We start from the raw sequence: 15,222 nt of genomic DNA, 5'->3' as shown, positions 1-15,222 counted from the left end.
ATGCGTTTTGACATGTCACGCGCGCCCGCTAAAAAAAAAAAAAAAAAAAAAACGTCAGTGACTCAACGCACGAGCTGCGCGCGCTTAATCCAGCGGTCCGTTGGATTGGGCGGGAAGAATCGAGTGAGGAAACACGGGATTGGGTGGATAGAAGAGTCAAACTGATGATGTGACTCAGATGAGGAGAAGAATCCACATCACTTCACTTCACTTTACCTCCGCTGAGGAGTTTCTGTTCGGCGATCACGGGGGGAAAAAAAGACGTATTTCCTGTCCACATTATTGACCTAATTGGAATTAATAACAGTTTTGGACAAATAGCTCGCCAAAAGGAAGATTATTAAAGAACATTGTACTATCTCACGATGGCTTTCATGGTAAAACACGTCGTCGGAGGTCAGCTGAAGAATCTGACAGGAGGTCTGACAGAAGATAAACCTGAGGGAGAGAAATCCGAAGCGGCTGCTAAAGGAATGACACAAGAAGAGTTTGAGGAGTACCAACAGCAGCTAGAGGAGGAAAAGTAAGACAAACCTTCCTTCATACCTGATATCGGCGTATTTCTCTGAAATTTGTTGATGTTTTTGTGAGGTGAACGCTGTTGTGGAGAAGCGGACGTTTGGAAATGGGCGCGCATTTTTCGCGCTTCGGTGGATTTCGCGCGCGCGCGCTCCCAGCTGCTCATTTCGCTCAGGGAGATTCATGCTCAGCCAGATATGAATAATACTCCACATTATTTACATTACAGTCCAACAGAATTGCGTGTGTAATTTAGAATATTTTACCTTTTATCGCGAATTCTGTCAAGTTGGTTCAGACATTGAGAGGTTTTAGCATTTGTTTATGGAAGTTGTGTATTCTAAAGTAGTATCAGAATGGATAATTAGAATTGAATGAGTTATATCTGTTCTTAAGCATGTGAGAGCATATTAAAAAAGAAAGATGAACCACTTATAAAAACGTAATGGACCATATTAGGGCTACATTATTACCATATTAATGTACAATGGTATTTACATGGTACCCCAATATACTTACCATGTTTACCGTGGTGTATATACCATGATACATGTCCAAAAACACAATATTAGGCATGTTAGATTCAGTTCTCTGCTTTACGCAGTATTAGAATCCACTCATTCTCGCCTCAGGTAAAATTATTTTAATTAGTATTTTACACCTAGTTTCAATCACATTTCCCAATCAGAACATTTAGGTCTAATTAAACACTTCTTGTGAATTGTGAAAAAACAAAGAATTTGGTTGTTATAACCATCATATTGATCAAGCCAAAACATTCCAGTGTTCTTCACATGCTTTGTCTTCAGAGATCATCTCTTGAAGGACTGACTTGAACAGGTGGCTGTGTTGACAGTACGGTTTGCATAACTGCCATATTTGGAAAATTGTGATTTCACAGACTTCAAATGGCTGTGCCGATCTGGTAACCCAACTCATTCCCTCGGAGAGCAGATTGTACATGCTGAGAACAGCTAGTTTTAAGACTGTTGACTTTGACATGGAATTGTGTGTTTAATCTCTCCAATCAGCCAAACCACCATGATCTTCTCAAAGGTTTTTTTTTTTGCTGCTTATTGATATGGGGATTATTTTAACTAGTCATTTGTTGTGGATGAGCATTAGTCGAGTGTCAGTGCGACTGCGAGTCTAAATCCCTGAGATATTTTCGCTCGTACTCGTCTTCTCATTTAGCAGACACTTATTATACGGATGATCCCTCTGGAGAAATCATAAAAGGACGGTTCCGGGTTCAATACGACAATACCTGGTGAAACTCGTCCATTAGTGTGTAATCCATTACAAGTACATTACTGTTCTCACAATTATTATTATTATTATTTTTTTTTTTTAACAGATGCTGCTGTTGATACAGCTTAACTTGTATTGAACCTGGAACATTTAAGTGCCTTGATAATGGCTCATATCGTCCTCTTTTCAGGGATCGAACCAACAACCCTCCAAATACCAAACCTAAATGTTATCTTTAATTGCTGGTTGTTATTCCCCCACTTAAATGTGTCCATTCTGTTATGACCTTTGCTTTAGCCCTGGAGACCTTTCACCTCACATGACCTTTAACAATAACATAACACATCTTGAGGTTAACCTAAAATCCCCTATTATGCTATTTTAAAGGCTCATAATGTTGTTTTGGCGTCTCCTACAACAGGTTCACATTCATTCAAGGTCAAAAACACTGTAATGTCCTCATAATCTCCACTGCAGCTTCAGCTCTTTTCTCTGAAACGCTTCGATCAAAGATTCAGTCTCTCTAAGCTCCGCCTCTCTGAGAGCTGCTCTGCTGTGATTGGTCAGAAAGCAAACGCTCATTATCATATCTGAATCTCAGCTCTTGATCTCAGTGGTACGAACAGTGACGATGGCGTGGGTTTTACCGTATCAATCTCAGAAAACAGCGTCTTCTCCACATGAACAACACGAACCAAACTCTCCCAGTCTCAGATACACTACAGTGTTTGAGGGCGGAGCTAAGAGACGCTGCTCAGCCAATCAACACCACAGGCTGGCATTATGCTAATTAGTTACAAACCTATGCAGATTCAGCAGGAAGTGAGAGAGTTCAGAATCAATTCTTTCTTTTAGGAGACAGTAACTCAGTTTATTTGAAGTTTGATCTTTTACAGTTTTATTACACACTGCATGAAAGGCAAAATCTGTAGAAGCACAGAAGTTTTATAGTTATGTATTAAGTAAATGCATAACTAATCCATTTCTGTGTTGATTATTTCCAATGTTTGATAAGCTGCTGATTTTTTTCTTTTTTTTTTTCTTTCTTTTTTTTCTTAGGAATTACAATAAATATTATAATCAAATAAAATTTTAATTCTATTTGATTTTGCTGATGTTGATTGTCTCATTGCGCACTTATTTGAAATATTTTCAGCTTTCTGTAATGGACGAATGCGATTGTTGTAAGCAAGTGTTCGTTTCACCAGACTTTTGGCCAATAAACCCTAGAAATCCAGTCAGTCTGAAGTTTTTTAATGCTCTCTTTGAAGGTATTTATTCCACAAGATTCCTCGGCGTACGAAAGCAGTTTAATCCTCCAGAATGACATCTCTCTCTGTGGACGTAGATTTGTTTTAGCTCATGCTAAAATGAAGCGAAACTGCCTGAAATGGCTTGTCATGACAGAAGATTACTTTTTAAGGTCAATTTAGGTCTTATATGATCATTATTCAAATAAGCATACCAAAAAAAAAAGTCCTAAAATTAGTCCAACCAACAATCAGTTCAACTGCTGTTTAAACCAGAAATCGGACAGATGATGCGTATTAGCTTGAGATTGACATGTTAGACTAGCGTAGATGGATAAAAGATCAAAAGAGCCTCGAAGAGCCCAGTCCGTCCTCAGATTACAGTGTTTGTGTGTGTTTGAGATGCTTCTGTTCTCATTTCTCCTCAGGCAAGAGCGAGACACCAACTTTGCCCAGAAGAAGGCGGAGAGGGCGACCATCAGGACTCACTTCAGAGACAAATACAGGTTGCCAAAGGTAACAATTAATCACACATCTGCCCACACTATTAAAACTTCCATCCCAACACCTCGCTCATCAACACACGGCTGAATCGCACATTTCACCACCAAATAAGGTGTTATATTGTGCATAAAGATATTATTAATAAGGTTCCTTTGTTAATATTAGTTAACTGCAACATGAACTAACAATGAAAAATACTTCTAAAGCATTTATAACATGAACAGTTGCATTTTTAATTAATTAACATTAACAATGATTATACTCTAAAATGCATTGATCATTGTTAATGTTACATTTAATAATTTAGCAGATGCTTTTATCCTTACTAATTTACCCTAATTTATAGGGGTGTAACGAGACCCTCATGTCACAATACTGATACTATTTTATTGCGATACTCCAAGGCATCTGATAAAAGGTTAACAAAACATTTACTGTTGATTAAAATGCTAACTTTGGTATTACATTGTGACTGTAAATGAATATTCTTGGACTTGGTGCTGAAACCCAAAGCACAGGACAATAGAGACACCAGAATTACAATATTCATGATTCTGAAGATGAAGCTGAAAATACTGAATTATTGTAGATGAATATGTTTGCACTCTGACACTGACTAGATATATTTAAAATAACGTCGGCCACTTTTTACTGGTAACATCAGATGTTTGGCATTATCAGGACACACAAATATTCCCACATTGCATTATTATACATTATATTCAACATTATATTTAGTAATTTAATGTAGTTCTGACACTAAAACTGTGAAAACTGCATTTTTATATTGCAATATATTGTTACACAACGCACGAGCGTTACACAACTTTACTGTTGTAAAGCCTGAATCTCTGTTACTGTAATCTCCTGTTATCACTGTAAAGCTGCTGTGAAACAGTCTATATTGTTAAAGCGCTGTATAAATGAAGGAGACTTGAACTTGATCTTTCCTGTAGCTCAAACAGTGGAGCGCCGGCGCTTGCAACGCCACGGTCATGGGTTTGATTCCCAGGGAAAGCAGGGACTGATAAGAATGTAAATGTGTGCCTTGAAATGCAATGTTAGTCGCTTTGCATAAAAGTGTAATTGTAAATGAACAGGGCCTGATGTATTTGTATGTATTTCATTCCTGTTTTTCAGAACGAGTTGGACGAGACTCAGATCCAGGCGGCGCGAGATGACGTTGAGCTCCCCACTGAACTGGCTAAGATGATCGCTGAAGACAACCAGGAGGAGGAGCAGAAGCAGTCGGTCCTGGGTCAGCTGACCAACATCCAGAACGTGGACATGGGCCATCTGAAGGGCAAAGCTCAGGCCACGCTGGAGGACCTGAAGAACTCTGCCGAGAAGTGCTGCGTCATGTGATCATCCTCTCCTCATCTCCATGCTGACAAACATCCGTATTCATATATCCAGTGTGACGTGTAGGTTTCATGATGCTAATGTTGTTCTAGGAGTTTAAATGTCATCAAATATACACACCCTGCTCGGAGAATCTCACGGAAAACATGCTCAGGTCGCATTTCACCTAACGGGAAAGGTATATTTTGCATAAATTATGTTCTCATGAAAGTAACGTCGCAATGCAAATAACATGCAAGTATAATTTCTTGACTTTGTGGTGAAATACGACATGTTTCTGGAGATTCACTGCTCCGGTCTGAATAGGTTTATTACAGCGATAGCGTAGCGGGTTCGTGGAGAAACGACTCCCCAGACAGCAACATAGCGTTGAATCCACATGTTCCAGATGTGGTCCGGATCTGGTACGCGTTGAATCCACATGTTCCAGATGTGGCCCGGATCTGGTTCGCGTTGAATCCCCATGTTCCAGATGTGGCCCGGATCTGGTTCGCTTTGAATCCACATGTTCCAGATGTGGCCCGGATCTGGTTCGCGTTGAATCCACACGTTCCAGATGTGGCCCGGATCTGGTTCGCTTTGAATCCACACGTTCCAGATGTGGCCCGGATCTGGTTCGCTTTGAATCCACATGTTCCAGATGTGGCCCGGATCTGGTTCGCGTTGAATCCACACGTTCCAGATGTGGCCCGGATCTGGTTCGCTTTGAATCCACATGTTCCAGATGTGGCCCGGATCTGGTTCGCGTTGAATCCACACGTTCCAGATGTGGCCCGGATCTGGTTCGCGTTGAATCCACATGTTCCAGATGTGGCCCGGATCTGGTTCGCTTTGAATCCACATGTTCCAGATGTGGCCCGGATCTGGTTTGCGTTGAATCCACACGTTCCAGATGTGGCCCGAATCTGGTTTGCGTTGAATCCACACGTTCCAGATGTGGCCCGGATCTGGTTCGCGTTGAATCCACACGTTCCAGATGTGGCCCGGATCTGGTTCGCGTTGAATCCACACGTTCCAGATGTGGCCCGGATCTGGTTCGCGTTGAATCCACACGTTCCAGATGTGGCCCGGATCTGGTTCGCGTTGAATCCACATGTTCCAGATGTGGCCCGGATCTGGTTCGCGTTGAATCCACACGTTCCAGATGTGGCCCAGATCTGGTTCGCGTTGAATCCACACGTTCCAGATGTGGCCCAGATCTGGTTCGCGTTGAATCCACATGTTCCAGATGTGGCCTGGATCTGATTCGCGTTGAATCCACACGTTCCAGATCTGGTTCGCGTTGAATCCACATGTTCCAGATGTGGCCCAGATCTGGTTCGCGTTGAATCCACAAATTCCAGATGTGGTCCTGATCTGGTTTGCGTTGAATCCACATGTTCCAGATGTGGTCTGGATCTGGTTCGCGTTGAATCCACATGTTCCAGATGTGGCCTGGATCTGATTCGCGTTGAATCCACACGTTCCAGATGTGGCCCAGATCTGGTTCGCGTTGAATCCACATGTTCCAGATGTGGCCCAGATCTGGTTCGCGTTGAATCCACAAATTCCAGATGTGGTCCTGATCTGGTTTGCGTTGAATCCACATGTTCCAGATGTGGTCTGGATCTGGTTCGCGTTGAATCCACATGTTCCGGATCTGGGCCGACACTATGTTGCTGTCTGGGTCGCTACGTCTGTATGAAGGGCTTATGGGAGCAGGAATGGAGGTCCATCCACACAAACACCTTCACGTTTCACCTTAATGACCCCTGATGTCATTAACGCCCTTTGACCTTTCATTGAGTGCTGCTGTTGTGTGCAGGTGGTTTGGTGTCGTCGACCTTTTTCTTTCTAGTTTTTCCTCTCTCTTAAAAACAAACAAAAAAACAGACAGTAACATTGTGTCTGCCCACATCTGGGCCGCGTGGAATCCACATGTGGGCCGGATCAGAGCCGACACTATGTTGCTGTCTGGGGATAATGATCTTCTGTTGAGGTGAGAACGAAGGAGTTCATGTTCTGTGTCTTATGAATGAAGCCATACTGGGATTTGGGTTTTGAGTGAAGGAGCAATAAGTGAAACAACATAAAGCAATATTAATATTCCCATCTCTGATCTAAAGGACAGAGCTAATAGCCAGTTCATGTGAAGAAAAAGGCTGTATTTTATTTGACCCGTAAGATTATTGTATGTTTATTTCTTTATTAATGGCAAGAGTGGTGTTTATTTTACTTATGCCCTCGATAGTCGTTTCCGTTGCATAAGTAACGTAATTACCAATGTGATGCATTCATGTAATTATTCTTCTGTAATTTCCAGACCTTGCTGATTTTTGACTGTTGAAAGTGTAATAAATATATTTGTACAAAGATTATGATGCATGTGATGTGGTTTCAGGCTTTGTGTGATCATGCAGTGCCGTATCTGACCTGTAGGTGGAGGTATCGGACAACAGAAACAAACGCTTCACTAACACTAATTCAGCTCTCATCAGGAACTTTATAGGTAACAAATAACCCATTTTGCAAATGAACATTGAGTTTAGGTCAATTTCGTTGCTTAGAAGTGTTTTAATCTGTTCTGAAGTTCACTAGTCCTGCAGTGTGACAGAGTTTCTCATGTACATGTACAGCATTTCTACAACCATTATAATGTTCTTTGAAACTGTTTTAGATGCAGTATCACTGCTTGTCATGTCAGTTACCCAGCTGTGATTCAGTGTATTTGACCTCACTGATTCTGTTTACATCTACACATTCATTTAGCAGACGATTTCATCCAAAGCACCTTACAAACGAGGAACACGACAAGCGATTCATCATAGAGCGCCGCAGGTAACACAGTTTCAGACACTGTTCAGACAACACAGCCCAGACCAGGCAGAGACTGAGGAAGGGGAAAGCAAAGGGGACGATTGTTTTATACCCAACTGAAATTATTTTTACAAAAATATTTTGATTAAGAGAATTTGACATTTCCAGACAGAATTTTTAAGCTGTTTTAAAAATCAACATTATAGAAGCACATTTCCCCCACATAAGAAAAAAAAATCATGCTTGTAAAATTATGACAAAGTTGTAATTAAGACTTTTTATTTAATAATTTTGGCTTTTTATGTCCTAATTTTGACTTTTTGTCATAATTGTGTCATTATTATGACGTCATAATTTCGATTTGTCACAATTTAGGCTTTTTTGTCATAATTTCAATTTATGAGTTTTTATGTGATAATTTTGACTCAAATTCTATGTGTCATTATTTCGATGACTTGTGTCATAATTTTGATTTGTCATAATTGAGACTTTTTATATTTTAATTAAACTTTTTGTCATATTTTGACGTCATAATTTTGACTTTAGTTATAATTATGACTTTGTCATAATTTTGAGGACTTGTGTCATAATTTTGAGGACTTGTCATAATTTTGACTTTATATTTTAATTAAACTTTTTGTCATATTTTGACGTCATAATTTTGACTTTAGTTATAGTTATGACTTTGTCATAATTTTGAGGACTTGTGTCATAATTTTGACTTTTTATGTTATATTGATGACTTTTTATGCCATAATTTTGACTTTTTATGACACAATTATGACTCATAATTTCTATGACGTCACAATTTTGACTTTTTATCTAAAAAATAAAAAAAAATCTGTCAATTTAGATTTTTTTGTCATATCTGATTTTTTTTATCATTTAGATTTTTTGTCATAATTATTTATAATAACTGAATTGTCATAGTTTTGATTTACCAAAGCATGATTTTTCCCCTAGTGTGTCAGAAACGGTCTTCATACAACAGAACAAGCATCTGTTGTTTTCTGGCTCACAGAGTCACTTTCAGAGAGTTGCCCATCTGAAGACTGTGACAACTAGCCCCCACATACTGTTTCCTCTCTCCCGGCTTTTGTCCTGTAACAGACTCCGGGGATGGTTGCGGTTTTGCATAGTTCCTTCACTCCAGTCCCAGTGTTTTCCATCTGAATAGCGGAGAGCGGCGGATCTCGAGTGCGCAGTGAAAGGACAGAGCCGTAAATATATTGTTGTGGAAAGTCTCTCCATTGACGTTCCTCTGGGCTGCTGCATGGCCAGTCGCACACAAAGAGGGTGAAACGGTCCAGAAAACACTTTTGTGGCCTTTTCTCTTCCAGCGGGGCGCGATTAAAACACCCGAACGCAGCCTGAGCGGAGCGGGGGATGAAGACCCGCCGGGATCCAGTCGGTTTACACAGGGGCTTGTTCTTGGGGTTGCGCTAAAGAGAAACAGATTTGTTTTTCTGCGCTTTAAATTGAAGAAGTGGTTTGCAGATGTTGAGCTTCCAACAGAGGAATGTGTGTGTGTGTGTGTGTGTGTGTGTGTGTGTGTGTGTGTGTGTGTGTGTTTCTCTCTCTCTCTCTCTCCTGACAGGGTTTTGTAATCTCACGCAGAGAGAGAGAGAGAGAGAGAGAGAGAGAGAGAGAGACCACACAGCTCGCAAGCTTCATGAAATGTATAAAAATGTTATTTATCCCGTACAGGAGTTGAGCTTTGCCAAAAACGGCGTTTCTATGGATGAAATCCCGCGTTTACAGCCAATAGAACAAGAGAATGAATAATAAAGAGAGGAGGGTTTTGGAGGAGGGGTCGTGTGTGTGTGTGTGTGTGTGTGTGTGAATGCACAGCCGAGCGTGAAAGAGTCGGAGGGACAAAGACATGCAGCATGAAGCCGTAACAGCACTTTAAGAGCAGAAAACAACATGAGAAAGGAGGATTCTCCCTCAAAACAACAACACAACCCGTAACTGGAGGAGGATTCTCAGGAAGATGCAGGGAAATGCTCTGGGATAATAGCGGATCGAACTGATCGACTGATGAAAAGCTTCATTGAGGAGGAAATGTGTGTCTTTTCTCGCCGAAATGAAGTTTTTGCAGTTCTCTCTTGAAGACACAGAGACCAGCGCTCGGATAGCAGCGGACTGAACTGGACTGGACTGGACTGGACTGAAGGCTGTGTTGTGGAGTATAAATGCATGACTTTTCTATGATGTATTCTCGCCAAAACTAACTCTGAAGTTTTCGCAATTCTCACTCAAAACAACATAAACCCCAAACGGAGGATTCTGGTGAAGATGCAGGGAAGTGCTCTGGGATAGCAGCGGATCCAACTGATTGCACGGCTAAAAAGCTGAATTGTGGACTGACTTTTCTCGTCGAAACCAACTCTGAAGTTTTTCCACGCGATGCACGTTATTCCCCCGGCGCTGTGCATCAGAACCGAACCGATGCGCGCGTGCATCTGAGCTCAGACATGAAGATCATCTTGGCGTTAATCATGTGGTCTGTGATGATGACTCTGGACGCTCAGCTGGTTTGCTGGCAGGCGCTAGTCAGGTGTCACGAGGAGCGCGAGTGTGAGCTAGCGTATAACCAGTACCTGAGCGCGTGCGACGGGAACATCCGCGGGGAACGCCGCCAGTGTCCTAGCCACTGTATTAGCGCGCTAATCCGCCTCAACCAAACCGGATCCGGGCCGGATCTGGAGAGATGCTCCTGTGAGACGGACACCGAGTGTCTGAGCGCTAAACGAGCCATCGATCCCTGTCTCCCGCGCACTCATCCTGGCGGAGCCGATAGCATGGGTTGCACCGAAGCGCGCCGGCGTTGTGAGGACGACCCCACGTGTCACGCGGCTCTGATGGCGTATCTGTCCCACTGTGGACAGCTGTTCAACGGGAGGAAGTGTTCGCCGCAGTGCCGCTCCACCATCGAGGATCTTCTGCTAATGCCGAACGGCGTCTTGCTGAACACCTGCGTGTGCGACGGCCTCGAGCGGCCATTTTGTGAGGTTGTGAAACAGAACATGGTGAAACTGTGTTTGATCGGAGACGCCGGCGTCGAACACGATGATGTGTACGAGGACGAGGATTACGAGACGAAACCGGGAAGCGAGGCGAGCGACGCGGTGATGTCGAGCTCAAGCGCTTCGGCTCTTTCTCAACTCGCGCTTCTGCTGTTCGTTCTCGCGGCGTTTGAGACTCTGTTAATATGACTGAGTGAAACCGCTGGAATACGCGACACTACTTCAGATCTGGAGAGCTTTAACACTATGCACACAACACTCGCCCGCTTTGTTAGCGGTTACAAGACAAACTGGCACACACACAAAATTGGATCAATTTCATACGTTTTTTTTGTGTCATTATTGACTTTTTGTCATAATTTTGATATTTTTCTGCATAATTATGTTATACTGATTTATGTCATAGTTTTGACTTTTTATTTTGGCTCTGGCTGCGTTTGAGACTCTTTAAACGGCCGGACGATTGAGTGAAACCATTCAAGGCTGGAATACACGACTTCAAATCTGGAGATCTTAAAACTCTAGGCTTTCTTGTTAGAGGTCACATGAATAAATGGCATCATACACTAAACAACTAAAGATCGCACACTATACTCTTGAATTTTTTTTGATTTCGATAGTCAACTCTAGACATTCTGCTGCCTCTAAAGGTGCTGTGTGTAACTCTCACTCTACTAAAGCATAGAAATACCATAATATGTGTGCAGACACTGGAGTCATGCTGAGTCCACACACTCGCCTCTCTGGAAGACACCAGTTATTTACTCTGTAATGTGTGTGTGTTTGTTCTGCTCTGTGAAACTGCACGTTGCCCATCTTCATTCTCCACTGCGCTCGTTCCTGTAGCGTGTCTCAAACTGGCGGCCCGTGTGAGCGTGAGTCTGAGGAGGCGGGGTGGGAGAAACCACGATCTCCGGTGTTCTGAGTTCGACTGCAGTGCCTGTTTCCGCCACTAGTCGTTCTCACAGACCGCACCATTAAGTTCCTGATCAACAAACTCTCATTAGAGGATTAGTATAGACTGTCAGCTTCAACACTGCAAAACATTTTTGTTTCTTGTTTCCAGTCCAAATTTCTAAAAATTCTTTAATCAAGAAGCATTTACTAGAAAACTAAAATTATTTAAGAAATTGTATCTTATTTTCTGAAATGGAAAATCAAAATGAATTGAGTTTGTGAAGTGAGATATCTGCCAAAGGGGCAAGAAAAATATTTAGAAATATTAGTTTTCCATTAGAAATAAGTTTATTTTTCTTGTTTTCCATTAGAATTCAGATTATTTTGTTTTCCATTAGAATTCAGATTATTTTGTTTTCCATTAGAATTCAGATTATTTTCTTGTTTTCCATTAGAATTCAGATTATTTTCTTGTTTTCCATTAGAATTCAGATTATTTTGTTTTCCATTAGAATTCAGATTATTTTCTTGTTTTTCATTAGAATTCAGATTATTTTCTTGTTTTCCATTAGAATTAAGATTATTTTGTTTTCCATTAGAATTCAGATTATTTTGTTTTCCATTAGAATTCAGATTATTTTTCTTGTTTTCCATTAGAATTCAGATTATTTTCTTGTTTTCCATTAGAATTCAGATTATTTTGTTTTCCATTAGAATTCAGATTATTTTCTTGTTTTCCATTAGAATTCAGATTATTTTCTTGTTTTCCATTAGAATTCAGATTATTTTCTTGTTTTCCATTAGAATTAAGATTATTTTGTTTTCCATTAGAATTCAGATTATTTTTCTTGTTTTCCATTAGAATTCAGATTATTTTCTTGTTTTCCATTAGAATTCAGATTATTTTCTTGTTTTCCATTAGAATTCAGATTATTTTGTTTTCCATTAGAATTAAGATTATTTTTCTTGTTTTCCATTAGAATTCAGATTATTTTCTTGTTTTCCATTAGAATTCAGATTATTTTCTTGTTTTCCATTAGAATTAAGATTATTTTGTTTTCCATTAGAATTAAGATTATTTTTCTTGTTTTCCATTAGAATTCAGATTATTTTCTTGTTTTCCATTAGAATTCAGATTATTTTCTTGTTTTCCATTAGAATTCAGATTATTTTCTTGTTTTCCATTAGAATTCAGATTATTTTCTTGTTTTCCATTAGAATTCAGATTATTTTCTTGTTTTCCATTAGAATTAAGTTTATTTTTCTTGTTTTCCATTAGAATTCAGATTTTTTTCTTGTTTTCCATTAGAATTAAGTTTATTTTTCTTGTTTTCCATTAGAATTCAGATTATTTTTCTTGTTTTCCATTAGAATTCAGATTCTTTTTCTTGCCCCATTGGCAGATAGTTTTGCATGTTTGCAGTGTTAAAGCAGAGTCTACTAATACTCTAATGAGAGGTAGTTGACATGTAGTTACTTATAGTTAGTAGAATGTCTAAAGTGGAACATCGAAATAAAATGTAACCAAAAAAGGTTAAATATTAAACTTTACGGTTCTAGACTCAATTTTAAAGACGACTTTATTCCAAAAAAATGCAAAAGGTCTTAAATTATTGCATTTTGATTTCATGTTTAACGTTCTACTGATAAAGCATGTTTACGAGCTGCTTAATTCATCAAATTTAATTACAAAATGACTTAAAACTAAATTAATGAAATGATCCCGAACCCTTTAAGCTTCTATGGAACCTTTTCTTCTGACTTGTCGTTTTGCACACAACAAACTCACACACGGAAACGTGCGTCTTGATGCACGACAAATGAAAACATGATTTAAAATCATCTCAAAAATGTGTTTGATTGAGTCAGAACCTGAATCTGCTCTTGTTGCATCTCTCGCGTCTGTGGATCTGAGCAGTCGAGGTGTTCGGGACACGAACTCTTCGCTGTGTTTGTTATGATTTCAGCGTATCGTGGCTCTGGAAGTGTGTGTTTAGAGAGACTCGAGACCAGCAGTGAGTGTGTGTGTCGAGCTCTTACTTCCAGCAGACTCTCATTGTTCTCGTGACTCACTTCAAATATTTGCCGTGCGCGTCTCCTAAAGGAGCCGGTGTGGGGATCAAGAGCTTCATTACAGAGAAGAGGCCCGTCTCACACACACACTTCAGCTTTACTGTTCCTCTGATGAGATGATCAGACCATCGCATCTCCAAACGTCTCCGCTCTTCATGAATGCTGGAATGTGAAAACTGTGTTCAAGCTTCAAACTGAGTTAATGTTTGATTTCAGTGGTTTTCAAATTCAAACTTTCTCTCTTTGCATATAATGAATTATTAGTAATGTCTAATGAGTTTATGTCAACTCTGAGATCAGACTCTATGCAAGTGCGTGAATGCAGATCTTCTTCTGCACTGCAAAAAATGTCTTGTTTCCAGTCCAAATATCTGAACTTTCTTAAATCAAGAAGCATTTACTAGATGAGAAATTCTGTCTTGTTTCCTGATCATTTTTTTTTTAATTAAGTGAGTTTTTGCTTAAAACAAGCAAAATGATCTGCCAAAAATAATCTTGTTTTCCATTTTAATTAAGATTTTTTTTCTTGTTTTAAATTTGAATTAAGATTTTTTTTCTTGTTTTAAATTTGAATTAAGATTTTTTTCTTGTTTTAAATTTGAATAATTTTTTTTTCTTGTTTTAAATTTGAATTACATTTTTTTTCTTGTTTTCCATTTTAATTAAGATTTTTTTTCTTGTTTTAAATTTGAATTAAGATTTTTTTTTCTTGTTTTAAATTTGAATTAAGATTTTTTTTCTTGTTTTCCATTTTAATTAAGATTTTTTTTCTTGTTTTAAATTTGAATTAAGATTTTTTTCTTGTTTTAAATTTGAATTAAATTTTTTTCATTTTCCATTTTAATTAAGATTTTTTTTCTTGTTTTAAATTTGAATTAAGATTTTTTTTCTTGTTTTAAATTTGAATTAAGATTTTTTTCTTGTTTTCCATTTTAATTAAGATTTTTTTTTCTTGTTTTAAATTTGCATTAAGATTTTTTTTTTTTTTTTAGCGGATAATTTTGCTTGTTTTAAGCAAAAACTTTGCATTATTATTTTTTTTAATCAGGAAACAAGACAGAATTTCTTATGTCATTTTACTCATCTAGTAAATGCTTCTTGATTTAAGAAAGTTTTAGATATTTGGACTGGAAACAGGACATGAATAGTAAGTAAGAACAGCATTATCTGCAGTGTGTGGTCAGTTTTCTCGCATGCACAGAACGTTAAAGATGATCTGTTTATAGTGGTTTATAATGCATCTGATATTGGACAGAAACTGCATCACATGTTCTGTGTGCTTGTGTAGAGTGTGTTTCTGTTTCAGTCCATAAAGGTTATTGAAGTTTCACAAACTTTGTACAGAAAAAGAATTTATTTATGCATTGTGGAATTTTTAAGAAAATAAAAGTCATGCTGAAATGCACACGCAATTCGTCATGTGAAGCTGAGAAACGGGGAATATTTACTTCCAGAACCAGTGAACACAGTATTTTACTAGATATTTGAGTCACACTTTAGTTTAGGGTCTGATTCTCACTAATAACTACAACTTTTGCCTC

The 15,222-nt window shown here is 39.0% G+C and overlaps 2 protein-coding genes across 2 annotated transcripts; both read left to right on the top strand.

Annotated features, from left to right (window-relative positions):
* Positions 1–107: 107 nt before the first annotated feature.
* Positions 108–7,241, top strand: cplx3b (complexin 3b). Its single transcript, XM_084408833.1, has 3 exons — positions 108–523; positions 3,449–3,536; positions 4,665–7,241. The coding sequence occupies exons 1-3, from the start codon at positions 366–368 to the stop codon at positions 4,887–4,889; spliced, it is 471 nt and encodes a 156-aa protein (XP_084264959.1). The 5' UTR covers positions 108–365; the 3' UTR covers positions 4,890–7,241.
* A 2,145-nt stretch (positions 7,242–9,386) lies between these two features.
* Positions 9,387–11,907, top strand: LOC311291086 (growth arrest-specific protein 1). Its single transcript, XM_084409959.1, has one exon. The coding sequence runs from the start codon at positions 10,160–10,162 to the stop codon at positions 10,898–10,900; it is 741 nt and encodes a 246-aa protein (XP_084266085.1). The 5' UTR covers positions 9,387–10,159; the 3' UTR covers positions 10,901–11,907.
* The last annotated feature ends 3,315 nt before the right edge of the window (positions 11,908–15,222 follow it).

Source organism: Rutilus rutilus (assembly GCF_951802725.1).
Source record: "Rutilus rutilus genome assembly, chromosome: 5".
Taxonomy (NCBI): Eukaryota; Metazoa; Chordata; class Actinopteri; order Cypriniformes; family Leuciscidae; genus Rutilus; species Rutilus rutilus.
This window is presented reverse-complemented; position numbering and strand designations above follow the sequence as displayed.